The sequence below is a fragment of the Phocoena phocoena genome, chromosome 17 (assembly GCF_963924675.1).
Source record: "Phocoena phocoena chromosome 17, mPhoPho1.1, whole genome shotgun sequence".
Classification (NCBI taxonomy): domain Eukaryota; kingdom Metazoa; phylum Chordata; class Mammalia; order Artiodactyla; family Phocoenidae; genus Phocoena; species Phocoena phocoena.
Genome location: NC_089235.1, coordinates 39,073,816 through 39,097,446, shown reverse-complemented (window position 1 = coordinate 39,097,446; position 23,631 = coordinate 39,073,816). Strand labels below are relative to the sequence as shown.

General features: G+C 35.9%; 1 protein-coding gene across 1 annotated transcript in view; it reads right to left on the bottom strand.

The window, feature by feature from the left end:
- Positions 1-22,187, bottom strand: part of TMEM67 (transmembrane protein 67) — a 42,577-nt gene extending 20,390 nt beyond the window's left edge. Inside the window, exons 1-15 of the mRNA XM_065895244.1 lie at positions 21,962-22,187; positions 20,112-20,200; positions 18,386-18,479; positions 17,352-17,451; positions 15,811-15,880; positions 15,645-15,719; positions 10,723-10,785; positions 9,085-9,239; positions 8,862-8,970; positions 7,980-8,066; positions 7,591-7,656; positions 5,754-5,910; positions 5,252-5,375; positions 3,518-3,623; positions 761-817 (exon numbers count right to left, since the gene is read on the bottom strand). Coding sequence (XP_065751316.1) covers positions 761-817; positions 3,518-3,623; positions 5,252-5,375; positions 5,754-5,910; positions 7,591-7,656; positions 7,980-8,066; positions 8,862-8,970; positions 9,085-9,239; positions 10,723-10,785; positions 15,645-15,719; positions 15,811-15,880; positions 17,352-17,451; positions 18,386-18,479; positions 20,112-20,200; positions 21,962-22,187 — 1,578 coding nt within the window. The remainder of the gene's footprint in view (positions 1-760; positions 818-3,517; positions 3,624-5,251; positions 5,376-5,753; positions 5,911-7,590; positions 7,657-7,979; positions 8,067-8,861; positions 8,971-9,084; positions 9,240-10,722; positions 10,786-15,644; positions 15,720-15,810; positions 15,881-17,351; positions 17,452-18,385; positions 18,480-20,111; positions 20,201-21,961) is intronic.
- Between the last annotated feature and the right edge of the window lie 1,444 nt (positions 22,188-23,631).

Genomic DNA, 23,631 nt, shown 5'->3' with positions numbered 1-23,631 from the left:
CAGAACTTGAATTAACAAATAGAGAAGAAATGATGGAAATACACAATCACCATCAGACAAATGTCACAGTAACACTTTTTACTGGCAAGAATTAACAATGGGTGCTAAAATTAGAGGGCAAAAGAATAATGAGGAGCAGGATATTTGCATAATCTCAAGTATCTCCTCACAAGGTACAAGATACTTATTAATTGTAAGTGGAAAAATACAGTGGAGAACTCTGTGGACACCATCTTAGCTATATGATCGAAGGTGATATCACTGTTAATAAGATACAGTGACATCAAGTATCTTCTGATATGATTTGCTGAGAAGGGTACAACATCATTTCTGTGGTATTTGTGCTAAAACTACATTTAATCATGGGAAAATATCAGATAAACCCAACTGAGGTCCAAAATACCAGTGTCAGTCATGAAAGACAAAGAATGACAGAGCACCTGTCACAGATCTAAAGATACACACGATGGCTAGAAGTAATATGTGATCCTGGACTGGGTCCTAAAACAGAAGAAGGATAGTGAAAAAAATCTGTAAAATCCGAAGAGTATTTAGATTAGTTAACAGATTAGGACTACATCAATATTAATTTTCTGATTAACATCACTGTACTACCATCATGTAAGATGTTAACATTAGGGGAGGCTGGGTGAGGGATATATGGCAAATCTCTCTATTCTGACAACTTTCCTGTACATGTAAAAACTTTTTTTTTAATTAAAAAATATACCGTATTTTTAACAGGTTAAAATAAACTCACATCTGTCTGGACATGTGCTTCTCCTTGATCCATTTCATATGTGACCGAGAAAGAAACCTGATATTTAAAAGAAAGTGAATTAGCCATACTGAAGTTATATAACACAAACCTACTTTTACTAGAAAAATACATTTGTAATTGAATTTTACCATAAATGCCATACTTTTGAACTATCAATGTTACTAGAGTTGACCCTTATTTGTATCAATACATAAATGAATACGCTCTTGGGAATTATTCATGCTACTTTAAACACCCCTTTTGAACACATGTTAAAGAAAGAGGGCTTCATTAGGAGCTAGGTTAGGTTCATTAATAGCAGTCAAGCCAAATTAACCATATTTCATTTTCTGATAGGTTTCTGTAACTGAGGAGTGTGACTGATCTTACATATCAAGAATTCAGCAACTGGCTAAACAATCACAGCCTAAGATGGCAGATTAATCAAAGGGCTGAACAAGAATCTTAGGGATACCATTATATTGAGACAGTAGAAAGAAGAACCAGTAAAGGGTTAAGAGAAACAGGAGTATGTGAAGTAGGAGAGGGAAGATACCTAAGTCTTAGCAAGGTCATAAACAGGGAGTTTCAAAAAGGAGGAGGTCACCAGTAGTGTCAAATGTTGTACAACTGGCCCTTGAACAATGCAGGGGTTAGGGACGCCAACCCCTGTGCAGTCAAAAATCCAGATAGAACTTTAGAATTGCCCCTCCGCATCCATGGATTCAACCAACTTCATGTAGTGTTGTGGTACATATTGAGTGAAGAAAAAAAAAACCCCATGTATAAGTAGACCCATGCAGTTCAAACTCATGTTGTTCAAGGGTCAACTGTATAAGTGTCAAGTTAAAGAAATAAAGCCAGTGTATGTGGAATTCATTGCTGACTTCATGAAACAGGTTTTCAAAGAAGCAAATGGCAAGAGTAAAACTGCAAATGATGAAAGAGTAAATGGTTGGGAAATCAAGGAAAGACACACGATAGCAAGCTGTACAGTTGGCAGAGTTGATGGATGATTTTACTGTTTGGTTGTGTTAGTTTGTTTTTAAGATGGGGCAACCTGAAGGGTATTATAAGCAAAGGAAAGGGACCAGCAGAGAAGCTGGCTGAATAAAGGGTTGTGGGTGAAACAGGATACTGGAGGAAGTACCTAAACAAGTACAGGTTGAAAATTCACTTAAGAAAGTGGGAAGGGTCCTTTTTTCTTAGAAATAGGAACAGGAGTTAGGAAAGATAATGAAACAGAGATACTTAAGTATTAAAGAGGAAATCTGAAGGAATTCATATTGGATGGTTTTGATCTGCTCAGTAAAATACGAAGATAGGTTATTTGTCTTTGGTGAGAGAGCAGAGATGTAGCTGGATACTTAAAATGAATGTAGAACTTTTACAATAGCTGTCATGAGAAATTAAGAAATGATGAAAGAACTGTACATTCTACAATTAGAATGAATTTGAGGTGGACTTCCTCAATATGGTTTTATGATTCTCTCAACTTTTTTTCCAATTTGTCAAGACTTAGTTTACAATATTTTGGACAAGAAAAATATTTAAAGATAACACCCAGAAGTGTTTTATATTAAGATAAATATATTCTTGACTACCCAAGAATGACCATTCCAGGAAGACGTAAACCAGGCAGTCTTTTGTTGTTACTAAGCATGTTTCTGGATTTTCTTCTCTCACTATAATGTATACAAATACAGGCAATCGAAGCTAATTTTAACATGAAATCAGGTAATACAAATGAGGATGTGAAATCTTTCAGAGAAAAGTTATTTATGTGCCTACTTTTCACTTAACGAAAGCCTGAATCCAATAGTAGCTGAGCACACGTACAAGTGCAACAGAAAGGCCAAAAGTACTGGCTGAAGAACTAGAATTTTAAAATTCGGAAAAGTCAAATAATAGAAATTAAAAGCTATTAGTGAGTCTTGGAGTAAGGAATGCTCACCTTTCAATTCTCATGTTTCTGGAGAGGACAGGGAATGAGGAAGAAGTATAGAAGGATTAGCCTGCTTTTGATCTCTATCCTCTCTCATTTACCCCTCATCAAAGCAGGGATGCTTCATCTGCCTGGCGAGGTAGAAAGGAGGAACTGTGTCATGCGGCTCGGCCTTTCTCAGGCTCATTCTCTTTGGTGTAGCCCATTTTCAGTGTGTACATGGTATCGCTTCCATATACAGGCCCTGCCAGGCAGGGGAGGATTTTAGTTCTGTGGTTAAACTTAACTGAGTTGGGAAATAGCAGAAGACTAATTGGCTGCAGGTCCAAACTGCATTCTCTAGCTCACTTTAGCGCTACTAGTTATAAAGCTGATAATTTGATTCTCTTTCTGCCTGTTGAATTGTGTCTCTATCAAGTGGGCAAGACTGGTAAGAAGAGGAACACACATGCCCACTTAAGGTTTGAGTTCCTGGTTTAGTTAGTCAAGGAGGCAAAATCTTAACAGAAGCAAGGTGGCCAAAGAGGATGGGAGCAGATGCTGCATGGGTCAGCATACCCCAGGATACTGACAGGGAGGCCCAGCTGCTGGTGACGCTGTCTACTGACAAACATAATCCTTGCTTTTTTATACCCAGGATCCATAAGAACTCACCTCTTACCACTATTAGTAAAAAATAATTAAGTCTTGACTATATAAAGTGCCATGTTTATTTAAAACTTTAAAAAGGACTAATTGTCTTTTGATCATAACACAAACTCTATCAGCATTATAGGAACACATAGAGAGGCAATGATTAGGAAGGAACTCACCTTCACAGACTGGCTGTTGGGATCTTTGATATCAATGTCACTGTAGGCAATGGTAATTAAGGGAGGGTAGATATTTCCATTTTTTGTGTTGGGTACAAGGCGGATACTGTTTAAAAGAAAATTCATTTTTAGTTATAAATACATCTAGGCCCTTAAACATAAATTTAACTTATTGTTTCTTCTGAATTGGATATGGATAGTCTTGGTGATCTCAGAACTACCAGTTACTAAAAACTAGAGGTCAAACATAAACTAATGGTAACAACATAGGCTATTTGAAGTGGTCAGAACTTTATATTGAAATATAATATCTGAGACAAATAAGAAACTCTTGTTGATCTAGGTCCTATGAAGTTTACAAATGAAATCAGTGAAGTACTGTGCACCACTTTTGAGGACTACTCAAAAGAGAAGTGTTACATGAAGCCTAGAGGAAGGCAGATAATATCCTAATTTTCAAAGAAGATGAATTCTTAACAAAATACTGTGTCATATCTAATACTGTTTAGGGGACATAATGGGGTACATTTTGCTGAATTCAATGCATTAGTAATGTACAGTTTGTAAACTCAGAAAGGAAAATGCCAAGCACCAGTGGCCAGCATAGTTTCTCCAAGAGCAAATCAGGTGTGACTAGTTTCAATTTCGTTTTCACTAGGGATACTACATTAGATTGAGGGACTGCTAAAAACAGCACAGTCGGATTTCAGCAAGGTATATGACAAAACTTCTGTACTGCCTACCTGATAAGATTATCATACAAATCAAAGTGAAAAAAATAATGTATGTTGGAGTGCCAGAAAGAAGATGGTGTTGATTTTCATCAGTGTATTCAAGGTGCACATCATAAAATATTGAAATGGGAAGGCTGGTTAAGGTCTCAGAGATAGGAATCTCACACTGGAGAAGACGCATGAGGGCTGCAAGGCACTACCCTAAGGCAGGGTCATCATTAAAGTATCCTAGGAAGGGACTTCCCTGGTGGAGCGGTGGTTAAGAATCCGCCTGCCAATGCAGGGGACACGGGTTCGATCCCTGGTCCGGGAAGATCCCACATGCCGCAGAGCAACTAAGCTCGTGAGCCACAACTACTGAACCTGTGCTCTAGAGCCTGCGAGCCACAACTACTGAGCCTGTGTGCCACAGCTACTGAAGCCCGCACACCTAGAGCCTGTACTCCACAACAAGAGAAACCACTGCCGTAAGAAGCCTGCGCACCACAATGAAGAGTAGCCCCCGCTCGCTGCAACTAGAGAAAGCCCGTGTGCAGCAAGGAAGACCCAACACAACCAAAAATAAATAAATAAATTTATTTTTTAAAAAAAGTATCCTAGGAAGAGTGAGGTGTTGATAATTAATGAGGGCCAACCTAGAACAGTAGCTGTTAAAGGAGATGGAGCCGCAGGAGGCCTGCCTATTGCAATCACCTGGCAGGCTCTAACATACCTGCTTCAGCCCACTGATCTTCACTTTCCCCCTCTCAACCAATTCTAATTTAGCAGGTCTAGAGTGGGCCTACAATATGAATTTTGGCAAAAGTCCTTAATCTCTTCTGACGTAATTTTCCCCTCTATTAGTGTATCCCAATCTATCGGGACATCTAAAAACACAGTATGTATTGTTCCAGTTCAGGTGTTCTTATTGTTTTCACCTGATAATTACAGGTCAATACTTTCACTACCACGTTTTCCCATATACTCCAAGCCTCATTTAGTGCATTAGACGTTTGTTTACCTCAGTGATATTTGGGTAGCAACTCGAATTAATCTTGGCTGACTTCCTAAGTCATTTTCTCTTCCACTTAGTGCATCCACTAAGAAAATGCGCCGAGTCAGAAGCCACTTGCCAGAGCTACTGTCTTTTATAATGATAAAAAAAAAGAGATGGCATTTAAAAAATATCTTCAATTCTTCCAGATGGCTCTCAAGGAGAACTTTTTCCATTCTACTAATTTTTCTATTAAAATCAGCCCTGATTTTACAGTTCTACTAATTTTTCTCAGGATATACTTTTAGCAATAACATAATTTCTTAGTAATAAGCCTGATATATTTAGTAAAAATTTCTAAATATACCAGCAACCTTACTGTTTTACTTTTAGGCATGCTATATAGAAATTTATACTCAGAGAGAATCTATGACCATTCTTATAATCTGTGATTTATTAAATTATCATGTTGGTTGACTGGTTAATTGATTTCAGCTCAGAGAAACAGTGGTATGTATGGACGCCTTACCTTGGTTCACAAATATTTTATTGTGCTGAAGATTTAAGTTTAACACAGGCACAGCCCAAATATACTGGTGTTGATTTTCATCAGTATATTCAAGGTACACATCATAAAATGTAGGCATGGGGAAGTCAGTTAAGATCTTAGAGATAGGAATCTCACACTGGAAAAGAAAATGAAAAATGAAAGTATCCAAACTGAAAATTAGAAAGCATATTTATTATCTTTAAAAGTTTTTTTAAATTGTAAAATGAAATATCTTTCAGTTACCTTGTTTATCCACATTTCCATGTGTCTTTCAAAACATGAATACTATGTATGATTCTTTTATAAGGGCCAAAATAACTAACAGTAAAGAACCACCTGGATCTTGTCCTACAACCCATTCTTTCTCAACAGTAAGTGTACAGTGAAAAGGTTTAAAAACTCCTATCCTATGGGATGAGGTCCCAATTCTTTCTCCTGATGTACACTGCTGTTTATGATTTGGCTCCCCTTAACAGAGCCAGGTTTATCTCCCACTGCTCCCTCTCTGTCTATGGTCCAGTCACACTAATCTACTTACAGTCTCTAAATATGTTATGCTATTCTATATCTCTCTGACATTGCAAATGGTGTTTCTGCTTGACATTCCCTTCCCCACTGTGCTCTCCTGGCAAACTCATATTCATTCTACAAGCTCAAGTATCATTCACTCTGTAAAGCCTTTCCATATTTCCCTAGGAACTGCTAATGAACCCTCCTTTGGACCAACATGGTACCTTGTTCATATCTATAGAACAACACATCACATTCTTTGCAATTCTTTGTCTGTCTATATAGCTGTTTTCTCTACTAGGCTATGAACTCCTTGAGAGGCAACCAGGTTCAATGGAAAAACCATGATTTTCAAGCCTAACAGAACATTTACTTGATGCAACACCTTGAGTAAATTACCTAATCTTACTGAGCACCATTTCCTCATTCATAACACACAAATAATATGTATTTCACATAGTTATTTCATGGATCAGATGAGATAAAAATGATAAAATGCTGAGCAGACAGCAGCGGGCATTTAACAAGTGTTGATTCTCCTGGCCCAAGGTAGACACACAATAGCATTTTTTAAAAATAACACAGAAGTCATTTCTGATAATAAAGTAAATTCACATTCATGATAGAAAATTTGGAAAATATAAAAAAGAGAGAAAATCACCTGTAATCCCACCATTCAGAGATAACCACTGTTAAAAATGTTTATCTTCTTCTAATCTCTTTTCCCTGATAGTATTTTTCATTGTGGTTTTACCAAAACTGGAAGCACAGTTTTGTTCTATGGTGTACATATATGCATTTTATCAAGAAGTATTTTTGTAGACTAGTGAATTTCTTTCAAACGTTTAATGGCTCATAATATTCCTTTGTACCATACTGTAGTTTTAAAATGCATCACCAAAGGAAGGAAGGTCAGGGAGGGAGGGAGGGAGGAAAGCATGGAAGGAGAGAAAAGGAAAGCATTTTTATTTGTTTCTGGAGGGTAGAGGGAGGAGGGAGTGATAACACTTTATTGTTCATTAAAAATGAATACTTTTGCTTTATTCTAAAATGCTCAAAAGTAGAGATTATTTTTATGACCTATATGCCTAGAAGTAAATAAACAACTGATTATGATGTTTAAGACTCTATCTATGACAAGGTACTCTTTTCATGCTGATTAGATTAATAAAAACTATATCAATCGGTGAAATTATTCATTACTACAAAAAAATTTCCAATTTCAAAAATTCAAAGATATTCCAATTATTGCTGATGTGAAAAAATGAAGCTAAAATACAGACTGCTTAAAATAGCTCCAACTTACATTCTGCTGATAGGTTGTTCCAAAGGAATAAGCAGCATTTAATCTTGTCTCTGTGTCTGGACAAAGCTACAGCAAAAGAATACAACTGATAAATATCTCTCACAAATGTTTTCTTTGCTTATAGTCAAGGGTTATCAACACTCAACATGGACTTATACTTTATATAATACTCATTCAATGTATTAAGGGAATGAAAAGTTAAGGGAGCATCTTTGTTATAAGTCATAACTTAAAGTAGTTTTAAGAAATTCCAATTTAAAACACATGAAAAAAATCAACTCTACCAAGCAACCGATGCTCTATCCAAGCAATAATCTAGTTTTTTTCTCATCTTTGCCTCAGTCAAAAATAAGACACGTTAGGAATTCTCTAGCTAGAATCATACTCACCTGTAAAACACCTCCTTCTAAAGTTTGCCACTTGAGAAAATTTCCTTTTACATCATAAGAAGCAGCAACAAACTTAAGTTTTGTATTCTGATTAAAGAAAAACAAGAATAAAATAATGTCACATACTCTGAAACTCTATAAATATATATATTACATATAACAGTCTATACAAACTTTCAGAGTTTAGACTTACAGAGTATATATTCAGTAAAATAGTCTATAAAATTTTTTTCATTGTTGATTGATCTTTTCTTTTTCCAGAGATCAAATATTGAATTTAACTATGTTTACTTTGAAGCAACATTAAACTAAGTATCTCTATGATTAAACACACCAAAATAAATGGACTGGGTTTTCGCACAAAAACTATTATTTCAGAATTGAGAGGCAGTGCTGGTGACAGATAACTTCTTTTGAAACCTGTTAAATGTGTGTGTGTGTGTGTGTGTGTGTGTGTGTATGGGGGGTGAGTAGGGGAGGGAAAAATCTGTTCTTTCATTCTAGAAGGTCAAGAAGTTGAGGTAAGAATTTGGAGCTGTGAAGTGCTAAGGAAAGGCATAAGAATCCCAGTCAATCTTTGGAAGCCCCTTTTAAACATGTGGAGATACAGGACAGAGATGGCCTTGCATTTGGTGATGAAAACTGTCCTTCCCAACCCCACAAGTACTACTTGCTGCCATACGACATAATCCAGAGGTATCATGTACTCAAGTAAGGCAGCTAAACTTTATATTTTTAGTTCCTCAGCAGCTAATATTTAGATTTAGTTTAGTAATTAAATTTTTAAAAGCCTATCAAAAATTATGACTAGTAATATTCTTGTTACCTTTTAAAATTGTAAATCAAAAAGTAGTTATCCTTTAATAATATAGTGACTTGTACCTGGTTTTCCCCTTTAAAACTGAAATTTGTAGGAAGAGGTGTAGTACTGAGTACTTGAGGTGCTAATCCTAGCTGGTCTCCATAGAACAGCCATGGAAGATTCTGTCTCCTATAAACAATCACAATTGTTTTAATAATGGGGAACAATTCTTAATATGTATTTGTGAAAGTAATTGCATTGAATTTCGTCAAAATGATGGTTCGTCAATTAGAATAGCCTTACCAAAATGAAACAGAATGAACAGTGCCCAGTCCAGCAGTATTTTCAAAGATAAACTGAAACAGTCGACATGCATCAAAAGTGGTAGAGTCATAAGAATTCATATTCATCACACACATATTTCCAAGAGCTTGGCAAGATGTTAGATTGGCATACACCTACAAGAGAGCAATGACAAAGAAATGTATGGACTTTAACATCCTAAGCAAAAGCTGACATAAAAATTATGCTTGGTTTTAACTTTACCTATTCTGCAAATTCTTTTTTTGGATATTCTTTTGCTTTTAATACCTTTCCTCTAATTTAAGTAGAAAAGAACTTTCTATATGGCAGATAAATAATTTGTACATTTTAACTGTAAATTTTAGGTGGAAATATAAAGACAAGCAATTAAAAGAAGAACAGCATGACATTTAAAAAAACTATTATGCAGAATAATTATTTTTGAAAGAATAATAATTTGTTCCTATATTAGAGCTTAAGCATATAAATCTAATCCATTTTAAGTAATTTGTTTATGAACAGCAAAATAAGATCATTTGTTGAGTTTGCCCCTCAAACTTCTTTTTCAGTTTTCCCTTTCAGGAAAAGACCACTCCATTTTTAGTTATTCAAATAAAAATCACTGCAGTAATATTCTTTCTCTCCCTTCTTGTATCCAGCTCATCATTAAATTCTATTGGCTCAATCTTCAAAGTATATCCAGAAGCTAAACATTTCTCACACTTCCATGGCACCACCCTTGTCCATGAGTCCACTTTCCCTCACTTGGATTACTCTAATACTCTCCTAAATGGTCCCCCCGCTTCTGTCTTTGCCCCAACAAAATGTGCTCTCCATATTAAAGTGATCTTTTCAAAACCCGAGGTCAACCATTGTCTTCCTTTGCACAAAATCCTCTACATCCCTTCCAGTAAACTCCAAGTCCTCACCATAGTCACTCCCTTCACCCGTGAACTCATCTCTCCACTTTCCCTGCTCACTCTGCTCTAGCCACTCAGGTCTCCTTCCTGTTTCTTTAGCATGAACACCAGAGAACTCCTGCTTTGGGACCTCTGCACTTGCTGTAGTCTCTGCTTAGAATACTCTTCCCCTAGATATTTACAAGGCTCTCTTCTACTTCCTTCAGATCTTTACTCAAATATCACGCTCCCAGAGATGCCTGTCCTGACCACCCTCCATAAAATAGCACCACCTTCCACTCTCTATGCTCTTTATCCTGATTTATTTGTCTTTATAGCACTTAGCACCACCTAACATTTACTTACAATATGATTCCACGAGGGATTTTTCTCTGCCTTTTCCTGAAATAGATAACTTAAAGATTTGAGAACAGGGCCTGGCATACAGTAGGTCATCAATAAACATTTACTAAATGATAGTATGAATCAGTTTCCCCTAACATTCAATTTCTGCTGAATAAGTTTGGACACATTCAAATTACAAATAATGAAATGTGAAATGAATAACATTTTCTTTAGTATTCTCTTTCAGTCCACTTAGAAAGGGTTTATTTTTCTTATAGAAAATGACCAAGGAGATATAACTACTTAGAGAGAAAAGTTTTATTAAGTGGGGAAAAAAATGGTATCACAATTCTTTGAAATGGAATAAAATTATTTTCTAGAAATTCAAACATACCCAACAAGCAGCTGCTGATGATTGCAAATACTCTGCAAACCATTCTGAAGTGAAAGACATGCCCTGTAAACACAAAGATGAATTTTAGTTTTAAGTTCAAATAGAAATTCCTTAACCCTACACTGTTTAGAAGACATTAATGTGCATATTGCTGCGTCGGAAATAACTAACATTACTTTCTCAATATTATCAGAAAAATAGATTCTAATGGCAATATAAAAATTAATTCTAAGCAATGTCAGTAATTACAAATAGGACTGAATTACAAAATCACATCACTTAGGCAAAGGATATAAGGAAACAAAGTATGTCTATAAGCAAAAAAAAAAAAAACAAGAAAACACTATTATCCCCATTTCACTAAAACAAAAATCAAAGTGCAAAAAAATGAAAGAAAAACTAGATTCTGACTTAGTATTGGTTAATATTTGCTGATTTAGGATTATTACACTGTATTAAATTGGCAAGTAATAAAAAAGAGATATTTGTGAATGATTTCTAAGCAACTGGAGACTGGAGATATACAGAGTAACTAATATGTAAAATCTCCAAAGTGGTGATTCTCAAACAATGATGGGTATCAGAATCAACTGTGGAATTTCCTAAAAACAGAAAATGCTTGGCTTCATTCTAAACCAAATGAAACAGAATGTCTAGGATGAGACCAAGGCATACATGTGCTCTGAAAGCTGCAGATACAAGCCTCTAGTTAAGCACCACTGCTGTAAAGTTCATCTGCATATCTTGCTAAAAAATGAGACACCGAGAAGCACCATTCAGAATAAATTCTCTGAACATGGACAATGGAGATAAAACCTAATTATATGAATCGTGACACCACAACTGTCAAAGAAATCTAAAATAAAATTATGAGTCACTTCATTATTCATTATTTTCATCTCTTCAATAAACAAAAATTCTCATTTTGTAAGAAAAAAACCTATGCGTAGAAGGTTGACTAACACACACAAAAAAGCTGAGCAAAAATGGAAAGCAATAACAACAGCACTGGCAAATGCATGTAAAATGAAGCCACAGACAATGCCAGTGATAAAGTTGTATGATCCTTTGTAAAACAATATCCACGGAATTTTTAGAAACACTTAGGAAATTTGTCTTAAGGCAATAATCTCTCCAAAAGGAAAAACACATCTTTGCATAAAATGGTTGACAGCAATATTATTAATAATAGAAAACCTAAATAGTCAATAGACATACAATTACATGAATTTCAATGCATAAACTAGAGTATTAAGTGACTATTTAAAATTATGATTACATTGGTTGAGCCTGGAACACAGTATAGAGAAACTAAGGTAGTACCTAAAGACTGAAAGAGACATGTCAAAATAACACAGGGGCTATACCAAAGGGAAGTCCAAATTTGAGGCAATTTGAGCTTTGAAAAGAAGAGTAACAGTGACAGATTATAACACACTCATGATACCTGGAGTTTGCAGTAAAGCTAAAAAAAAATAAAAGCACAGAGAGAAAAGAAAGCACTCTTTATAGAAGACTGCTAACTAAAAATATAAAGGGAACAACAGAATTGTGAAATCATTTTGAAATAACCAATTTAATAATTGATTCAGGTAAGGTTCATCAATGGCTGCTAAAACAGATATGTACATAGTCTCAAAGTAAAATCTCAGACTAACTTATTAGTCACAGTACCTTTCCAATGGAGAGAAGTGGCAGACAGCACCATGAGCAGGCAGTCAATTTAGCATCACCACTAAATGGACATCCTGACCTTATATGCTCCTTGTTGATGCAATGGGCTATTCCCAACACCTATATCATATTTTTGCAAAAAGACATTTCACTGAGTCTAATCATGAGAAAAATCCAGAGTGTGGGATGCTCTACAAGAAAGCTGGCCTTGACTCTCCAAGAGTCAATGGAAAAAAAAAAAAAAAAACAACAAAAAAAAGCCAAAACAAAAACAAAAACCCCAAAAAGCAAAATAGAACAAGGGTCTCTCTGTTCTAAATTAAAGGAGACTAAAAAGATTAACTCAGTGAGGGGTCTTTCACTGATCCTGGGTCCCCCTTGCCAAAAAAAATGGGGAGGGATAAAAGACTTTATTGAAACAAGTGGGGAAATTTGGGTATGAACAGTATATCAGGTAATTCTATTATATTAATTTTAATCTTATTAGGTGTGATACCACAAAAATGCCCTTGTTCTTAGGAGCTACATAATAAAGTATTTAGGAGTGAAATGTTATATAGCTACAAATTATTTTCAAGTGGCTCAGAAAAAAATATGGATGTGTATGTGTGCATATGCATACATTCACATACACAGAGAGAGAGAAAGCAAATGTGGCAAAACATTAATAATTGGTTAAACTACTAAAAGATATATGCACAGGTATTATTTTTTTCAACTTTTCTGCAACTTAAAAATTTTTCAAAATTAAAGTTGGGAAAACAAACCAAGATATAAGCTGTTTTTGGAAAAAGGGAATGGGAAGACACTGATTCATATATTTGGAAAGTTTTTATTGATTGGTATATTACTTGAGGAGGATTGGATGTCTCTTATAAAATTATATAAAACTATAGGATAAATACAGAAATAGTTATAGATGTGTGTATGTATATACATAATGTGTGTATATATTTTCTAGCTATGTCTGCTAAAGAGGGCATACTAAGCATGGTAAGCTTGGTTTCTAAGTATTATCCTTAAGAGCTTCTTAGAGAAATAACTGTTTCCAGGGCTGAAGCAGGAAAAGTACAAGATGAGCCTGGAAATCTTATTGTGCCAGAAAGTAAGGAAATGCTCAAAGAATGATAGAGATACGTCAAAAAGACATAGGAACCAACCCAACGGGGCTTCTAATAATGGCCAAATCTATGACAATTTGAGCACCAAAACAAATAATAAATATACTGGATTATAAAACATGAATAAAATAGGAACCCACAAATCCATACTGTCCTTACTGAACAAATAAATGTATAAAGGTGAGGAAGGGAAAATTCCTTACGGTAGAACGTTAATAATGTGGAAGGAATGATAGAAACATTTGGCAACCATCATAGTAGTGGTTGATGAAGGCAAGTGACATCAGTGGAAACTAAAGCTACTTAGTTTAGAGAAGGTTTAGAGAAGAAGAAATGTAACCTTGGAAATTCTCCTCAAAAATACTACCAAATACAGGGGCTTCCCTGGTGGCACAGTGGTTGAGAGTCCGCCTGCCGATGCAGGGGACACGGGTTCATGCCCTGGTCCGGGAAGATCCCACATGCCGCAGAGCGGCTGGGCCCGTGAGCCATGGCTGCTGAGCCTGCGCGTCTGGAGCCTGTGCTCCACAACGGGACAGGCCACAACAGTGAGAGGCCCGCGTACCGCAAAAAAAAAACAAACTACCAAATACAAAGGGAAAATGGTAACTTAATAGCAGATGTGGTGAGTTTACAGCAGGGGGTGATGGTTAGGTTGACACCACCAGTGGTGGGACAGATGGACAACATGTGTCTCCTGATGTGACGCAATGGATTGAGAAGAGCACAACATCTTTTTTGTGGTTTCCTGCCAGGCATGTCCTGATTATGAAAAAAAACTGGATGGACCCAGGTTGAGGGTCACCCTCTGGATTGTAAGGCCTGTAGTCTTCAAAACTGTCAAGGTAGGGAACTTCCCTGGTGGCCTAGAGGTTAGGATTCTGGGTTTTCACTACTGTGGCCCAGGGTTCAATCCCTGGTCAGGGAACAAGATCCCGCAAGCCATGTGGCATGGCCAAAAAAAAAAAAATAGTAAAATGACAAAACTGTAGAGTTCATGAAAGGCAGGGAAAGACTGAGGACTTGTTCCAGACTGGAGGAGACTGAAGGGGACGTGACCTCTAAATGACTGGTAATCTGAGACCAAATATGAAAAAGAGACATTGTTGGAATTTTTGGCAAAATTATTTTTACTTATTTTGAAAAGGAAAAAAAGAAAATTAAAGGCCTGCAAATTTGATAATGGTATATGTCACTATAATCAGAGACTGGAGAAGAATGCCCCAGAAAACATGAATCTTACTACAAACGAGCCAATATTTGGATGATCTTAAGCTCCCTATGTATATGTCTATTTTAGTATTTGTTTTTCTGCAAATATTTGGTACTTGCCCGTAATCCCACAAGACTATACTGGAGGAGAGGAATTTTTGCTTTATTCATGAGGATTCCAGATTCCACCCTCATCACAGCTATCCTTACAGCCCCCCTAGTCACTCCCATTTATTCAGCGATGATTGTAGCAACCAGATCCTAGCGTATCCACACATGCTCTACTCATTAACTGACTCCTAGTTAGTCATCTAACTCTTATTCTCTTGGACTGATGACCTCTTCAGTTCCAATTCATCCACTTCCCATTTTACATCCCAGATCTTGTCATCACCAGATTCTGTTGCAAAAGCTCTAACTATCTGCCATCACACTCTCATCTATAAACAAGGAACTTGGCCGGATACAAATAATCCTCAAATCTCCAGTGACTACCATGTACAGGCTCTGTGAGGCAGGTATTATTATACCCAACCTACAGACAATAAAACTGACGTTTAGAAAAGTCCAAAGGTATAAAACTAATGACTGGTAAATCCAGGGTTCAAACCTAGAGTCTCTGGTGCTCTTAACTATATTATACTGCATTCTTTATAGGATCTATAAAAGACCTTTCCAGCTTAAACATTCTGAGATCCACTGAAAAAGAAATGAGCTAAGGTAGAGAAGAGAGCAAACTATACTTATAAATTATAATGCTGAGTTGTTGTCTAATGTTTCTTATTGACTGATAATTTCTATTTTAAAGTGATTTACACATAAATGTTTCTCATTTTAGCCCCAAATTAATTACCAAAGGAAGAAATGCAGAAATATCCTTAACAATAGAACAAAAAAAAACTGAAGCATACTCACAAGATCTCCATAACGTGCAGCTGAAATCATACGTGGAGGGAAATTCCCTGTGCTGCTGAAACATAATCCCCCTGTCTTCATTAATAAATAAGAAAAAAAAAGTTTATGGAAGAATATAAGTAATTTAATTTAAAAGTATATACACTATCAATTTGATTAGACTTACTAAAATGTTAGGTTCTGAACACACACAGGACCTGCTGGTATTAATGAATGTTGGTTCACATTGGACACACCTGTCAATATAACAAAAATAATTTGTTAAATGTTAATAAATTACACTGGCCCTAATTTAATTGAGAACTTGTCTTCCTAACTGATTATATTAGAATAGATTCATTCAACTAAGCAATTACTTGTAATAAAGTAAACATATTAAAAGTATTAATGCTGATATACTACTCTTCATATTACAAGGCAAGGTATAAATAAATAAAATTAACCAATAATAGGCGAGTATTCTTTTGAAGCCGCAGGTAATATAAAATAAATAGTATTGAATAGCAAAGATGGTTAAGTCACTCAAATAACAAAAGAGCCCAACAAACTCATATAAATGAAACCAAATCCATTTTTATAAGTAGTTATTATCGAATATACTTTCCTTATTTTTCTGCCACAAAGCAAAAAGGTAACATATGCTGAAAATAAACGAGTATCTATACTCTCATCAAACCTACAACAAACACTCTTAAAGTCTTTTTATCGTCTTTATTTATTTTAGGAAAATACTTTATATTTTTCATTAATGAATGATATAGAGGGAGGGAGGAAGGGCAGCGGACTAGTGGGGACACTGATAGGTTTCTATGGGTACTCATTACAAAACAGAACAGGTAGGAGGAGCTGGGGCACAGCACAGAACTCAAACTAGGCTTAGGGAGGTATAAGAGGGGAGGAATGGGGGATCAACCCAGTAGTCTGTATTAGGATGCTACAACCTAGGTCAGCCTGAGAGAAAAGATGATCCAACACTAAGTATCCCCAGGAGAAACTGCTCAAGTATTTTCTATCTCAAATTTGGGAACTGAAGAGAAAACAGTATTTAGAGGGAGGTCAGCATGTGGGCAACTAAAAAAATTGAAGAACTGGAATAGGGATGATGTGTTTGAGTTAAAGAAAGGGAGGGGTGTGTGTGTGGTGTGCAGGTATGCATGCATAAACAGGGAACAGGAAGTGAAGGAGAATAAGGCTATAAACCAGGATACCTGGGTTATGATAATTCATCACATTTATTAACATATTTTTATGTAATATAATATATAAAGATAGTACCTAGTATATAATAAATAGATTGCAAATAAAAGTTACTACTAAATACTATGCATTATATTATAGATTATGTACAAATTACATGACAAACAAAAATCGCTACCTTTTACTGGGCACTTACTCTGTAGTACTTAGCTAAGAACTTTAGATATGTAAAGTATGTTTCTGAGCTGTGGTAACAGCCTATGAAGTGGGTGATATGTCCCCATTCTGAAGACAAGGAGACAGACTTATCGAGCGAGGTCAAACAACCAACAAGACACCGAAACAAGAATTAAACCCTATTCTGTTTCATTTTCTGGGCCTCAGCTTCTTTACCTGTTTATTTCTATCCTTCCTTGGGTTATTGTGAGGAGCAAGGAATCTGATAGGAAAGGCACAGATTCTACATAAATATAAGATATTAATGAAGTCAGCACCCAGCATACCGCTTACCTGTTTCCTAACGCATTTGCTATTGTAAAAGAGTTTTCACTTTCCTCACAGAGCTTACAAGTTGCTTGAGACAACAACGTTCCATTAACATCTCTTTCCACTAAACAATTTAGAAACAATAAGATGTTAACTCATAGTCAATATATAAGCTTCTATACACTTAGTAAAACCCAGTTGTAATTATTATTCTAGCAATTCTCAAAACAACTTGTTTGCATAAAGACATGTCAAGCACCATCCATAATAAAGTATCAAAAAGTGAAGCCTTCCCCATTCCCACATAAAAAATACAGAAACCAATTTCCAAATCATCATCATCATCTTAAATTAATATATTTTCCTCAGAGAATTTCTTACCTCTTACCTGCATGTTCCTGTTACACTGGATTTGGGGAAACAAGTATTTTCATAGACTTCTGATAAGTTTCACAACTTAGAGGGCTTTTGGTGGTATCTATTAAAATTGTAAATTCACATACCTTATAATACTACAGTTTCATTTTCAGATACCTAACCCACAGAAACACTTGAAGATGTGCATAAAAATATTCATCAAAACATTATTCGTGGGCTTCCCTGGTGGCGCAGTGGTTGAGAGTCCGCCTGCCGATGCAGGGGACATGGGTTCGTGCCCTGGTCCGGTAAGATCCCACATGCCGCGGAGAGGCTAGGCCCGGGAGCCATGGCCGCTGAGCCTGCACGGCCGGAGCCTGTGCTCCGCAACGGGAGAGGCCACAACAGTGAGAGGCCCACGTACCGCAAAAAAAACCCAAACATTATTTGTTAGAAAATAATCTAAATATTTTAAATAGCACAATGCTATGAAATACCATGGAGTGGATTAAAAAGTATGTGGTAGATCTAATAGATCATACCATTAACTGAAAAAAGTATGCTGGAGAACAATGTTTTTGGTATGAAATATTCACATAAAAAATACCACTTATATTTCCTGTGGTTACAATGTATACAATGTACATTAAAAACAGGAAAAAAAAAGTCTATAAGGACACATTCTAGAATCTATTTCTTACCTAAAATATGGCCAGTGGGACAGTGGCATTTTCCTTCTGCAGTTAAACCATCAGGGCAAGAAATACAGTTCCAGCCATCTCCAGTAACACCTTTCTAAATTAAAAGAAAAAAATTATTTTCCCTTTCTTAATTAATGTTCTCCTTAATTTATCATGTAAGTCCAAAAAGCCACAATAGTGTATAATTTGTAGGAGATATGCAAATAAATTACATAAATATGAGCCACATAAAGATTTCCTGGATAGACAATTTGTGCTTATATTCAAAAATCAAGCTATACGTTATTACTATAAGTACTGACTACTATATTATTATTACTATAAGTACTGACTACTATTAACTCCAGGCAATAGTTCTTTTTTCCTTATGATTTTCAATTTAAATGAGTCCTTACTCTCATAATTAATAGTCATTCAGTTTTTCCATTTACAAAGAAAAAATGCAACGAAATTCCACACTATTTAATCAACAAATAGCCAATTAATAGTTTAGTCTTACCTGTTCTAAAATAGTTTTTCTAATTTTTAAAAATTCAAATATAATAGCTTTTAACAATTAAGTTATGATTTAAAATGGATGAATTTTATCGTAAATATATATACTTAAAGTTGTTTAAATTATGAGATCTTTCCTTTTATCCACTAATAGTTTGTACTAGTAAAGGTTTTTGATAAACTATGACATCACCAAAAATTGGGCTTATAATATTATATGGTTTAGAAAAAAACCTGGGGTAAAAATACAGTAATTTTATTACAAATATGGATGTAACCAAAATTAATAGAAAACAATGGTAACAACAAAACAATGCCACAAATTATTTTAGGTTTTGGTTGAAAAGACTGGATATATCAAGAAATGCTCCTATATTTGTTAGTACATTTATACATGTAGGACTATTTAAAAATTATGATAGCTTAGTAACGTCACTGAAAAATAAATCTGCTTTGGCACCATTTCATATTAGCAGCTTTTTATCACTGTAATTCAGCTAGGGTCAGTATTTCCAAAAATATAAAGTTTCAAAATGATCATCAAACCTGTAAGTACTAGTCATAAACAAGGACTGGTTTATATATTAAATATTAAATTCCCAGACTCAATTTTTTTAATACAATAATGAGAAGAAAGATTACTATAAAGGCAGAACTGGCACACTGACTCCTAATTACCCAAAATGATTCAAAGATATATTTCTGTTAATTAAGAATCATCATATATAGTAACTATTAATTTACTAATTTTCCAAAAATTATGAGATAATGAAATGATTAACAAACAGCAACAAATATTAACCTATTTACTGATTACGAACATGAATCATTATATAAAACTGTTGACGCTAAATCTAAGACACTGAACTCACTCTGTACCAAATGATACAAAAATGAAAACCTGCTCTACATATGTATCATTCACTCATCTATTGATATTTGCTTTTATAACACAGTTTCTCTATGAAATAAAAATAAAGACACTCAAATTTTCACGGCTTTGTGTTTTTTCAGATTTCAAAAAGTAAAGCAATATCTTTGTTTTTTTCCAAGTTTGCAAAATTTCACTGATCTCCCAAAATTTACTCTAGTAAAAACAAAGTTGGCTTAATAATTTAAAAATCTGTGGGAAAATATTAGAGTACAGCATTAAATTGTAGTTTAAAAAACAAAGGTATTTAATTTACTATTTTTTACAGCAAGATTATTTTTTAAAATAAATACTCCATACCATGTTTTCTGGGCACTTTTTACAAATAATATCAGGTCCTCCATTATTAGAGATCATCTGAAATCCTGGTAGACACACACATACAGTTCCTAAAAAGAAAAGAGCCAATTTTGACCTTGATAAATAAAACTCCAAGATAGGAAAATTTTAATAACTCTTAAGATCTTGAGAAGTAGTAGTTAAGAGCAAGACAGCAGAGGGACTCCCGGTGGAGCAGTGGTTAAGACTCTGTACTCCCAATACAGGGGGCTGGGGTTTGATCCCTGGTCAGGAAACTAGATCCCACATGCATGCCACAACTAAGGAGCCCTCCTGCCACAACTAAGACCCAGCGCAACCAAATGAATAAATATTAAAAAAAGCAATACAGTGGAGCCAGAACTGCCCAGGTTCTAATCTTGATTCTGCTACTTAGTTGTGTGACCCTGAGCAAGGTACTGAACTGCTCTGTGCTTTGGCTTCCAATTTGGTAAAATGGGAACAACAAACAGTACCTACCTCACATGGTTAATATAAGTTAGTTATTATCTGTAAAGGTCTTAGAATCCGTCTGGCACACAGTAAGTATTGTCTTTGCTACCATTTTAAGTGCAAGCATAAATAAACTATTAAGTTTTAACTATTAAACTAATAACCAAACTACTGATTAACTGCTATGGGAGATTTTACATTTCTATTTCATCCAACCATACACATACATTCAATGAATTCAAATTTACTTTGTCAAAACAAAACCTTATTAGGAAAGTTATCTCGATTCGAATAAATCACTGTTTTCCTCTGTTTGGAAAGATAGTAAACTTTATAAGATAACCACTACTCAATTTGCTGAATAGGTAAGGACAGCATTCTCTAAGAAGGCATTAAGTGGATACAGCACCCATAGGAATCCATGCAGTAGAATGTTTATGATATCAGGGTTCATAACTATGAACCTTACACTTTAGAGTCTGGGAAATGCTTTCTCATTCATATTTCCTCACCTGAGAATCCTGACCTGTCCTACACAGTGACTTAAATAAAGATACATCAAATTTAAAGATGGCAGAAAGTTAATACCTGGGTGCCCAAACCGAGATTAAAAACATTCTAAACTTTATAATATGGGAAAAGTCTTATTCTGAGCAGTTTCAGTGAGGACAACTAGGAGCAAATGATGAACGTCTCAAGAAAAAAAAAGTTAAGTTTAATCTAAAGAGACTTTAAGGGCAATCAGTAATATTCAACAATGAAAGGGCTAAATCCTAAGGAAATCTATAATATTACGGACAGACTGCATAGTGGAAACACATAGGTCAAGACTGAGGGCAAAGAGACAGGAGTTCTTCCTGTCCCCAATTTAGAAGACAAAGAAGACATTACGACCTCATCTGGGCTTCCATTTCTGTATCTGTAAAACGAGAAGACTGGACCTGATTACCGTTAAGGTCCCTTCCAGATCTAAATTCTGGGATTTGAAAAGATCAAAAACTATCAAAGTTTACAAGCGCTAATTTGCATTCCCTCTCTGACCTGTTCTGTCACCTGCTCCTCTGTTACTTCTCTATTTTTCTTCCTTCGGTAGTCAGCTTTCCAGGTGCCTCCCTAAAGACCCCCCGGATGAGGAGTGGGGGACTGGAGCCGAGAAATTAATTTCGACAGCTTATGAGGTAGCGGACTCAGGGTTTCCCCAACCTCACTCGTTGTGTGCAAACTTCAATCCTTCAAGAAACCCTCCTCTCAGGCGTTGGCAGTTGACCCTTCTGAAACATTCTTCCGCAGACGAAAAGATATTTTAGTGACGAGGGGTCTGGGGACAGCATCAAGGCGGAGTTGTTACTTTGGCTAGGGCCCATCCCGGACCGTCTCACCTCGAGCATCCTGCCTCTGATTGGCTCCACACGCGACACAGGAGAGCGCGGAGATATCGAAGTACTGGTTGTGGCTGCATGTCTCCGGCTGCCGGAAAGGGAAGAAGAAGGTCTGAGCCTGTGAGACGCGAAGAAGGACCAACAAGAGGAACAGAGTCACACCCGCAGCGTTTAAGGTGGACCAAGCCGCCATTGCCACCACGGTCCCGCGTCCGCCCGTCACCATGATGCACTCACTCGCGGCCGCGCAGTCTCCGGCGCCCCATCAGCCTCCGCGACAACTCTGCAGAGCTGATTGGACAACTGCGGTCCGGAAGTGTCTGCCTGCGTTGCATGGTTGCTAGGTTACCAAAGCCGCGGGAAGCTGGCTGGTCTGGGAAAGGATGAGTTAGAGACAAGCTAACCCTGGAGCCTGGCAGGTGGGACCGGCTATTTAAAACGTTTGCTTCAAACTCTGCTACTCGACCCATTAGCGGGACGTGAAATCAATTTAGGAGGTCGCAAAATAGATAACCACAGAAAAGAAAATATCTGATTTTTATCACACAAATTAAGTATTGCTTCATTAAACTGTGAAATCATATTTACATCAAAATTTACACAGACTAGGTCATTTTCGTGTTAAAGACGACATTCCAACAATGTATTTGTCAAAATACATTGGTCAGAAAAGTAGGAAAAACACTGATTTGAAATAAGCAATGTTGGAAGATTGACTCAAGCACTAAAAACAGATCTTTCCTGACAGACCTTTCTTTGTGTTTCTATGTTCTGTGTTTTAAGCATAGACATCATGTTCACAAAATAAGATCTTTAGTCCAGTTGTGAATAAAAAAGTGACATTTTTTAAAAATCAAATATACACATACACGATTGTTGTCTTTCAAAATGGGCACTCTTGGAAGCTGTTAACCCCAAAACATTTTAGAATTACCTTCCAAGCCAGTTTCTGGGTCATAAAAGAAAAAGTTATTTCTTAATATTTAAATTTCACTTCTGCTTTTGTTGTATTCTATTTGTTTTGTTGTATTTTGTTCTCCCCCCCCCAATAAAATCTGGCATATTTTGAAGCCACCTTATTCATCAGTGGTATCTTGAAATGACTTTTGGCTTTCCAAAAAACCCACAAACTTCATAATAAAAATGATGATTTATCACTATTAAGGAAAATACACACACGTATAATGTTCTCAATACGTGTGGGAAAATCAATCTAAGGAAGTTAGATAACTTTAAATATTAGCCACCATTAGGCCTATTATTTGTCATGTGACCTTCCCCAAAAGACCAGCATTCACTCTGTCGCTAATACCTATGACACAGAAGATGTATGTTATGAAAACTGTTCCTTAAAGAGGCATTATAAAAAATGTTTTTTGAGTAATTACCATATTGTTGGAGTGTGTAATTTGAAGTAGAAATCATTTATCTGAATATAATTTTTGAAAAACATATGACTCCATAAATGTTAACGGGGGCTCCGAAAGAGTATGGTCAGAATAGTTGATATTAATCTTCAAAAGCTTCCTGTGGGTGAATTTTAACTCTAGTCCTCCTTAATGCTCAGTGGGAGTGGTCAGGGCAGTAAAATTTACTCACTGTCTACTATATAATTGAAGCAATAAAAGAGCAGATTCTTTGTATTCCACACTGTGCACTATGCTAGGCAC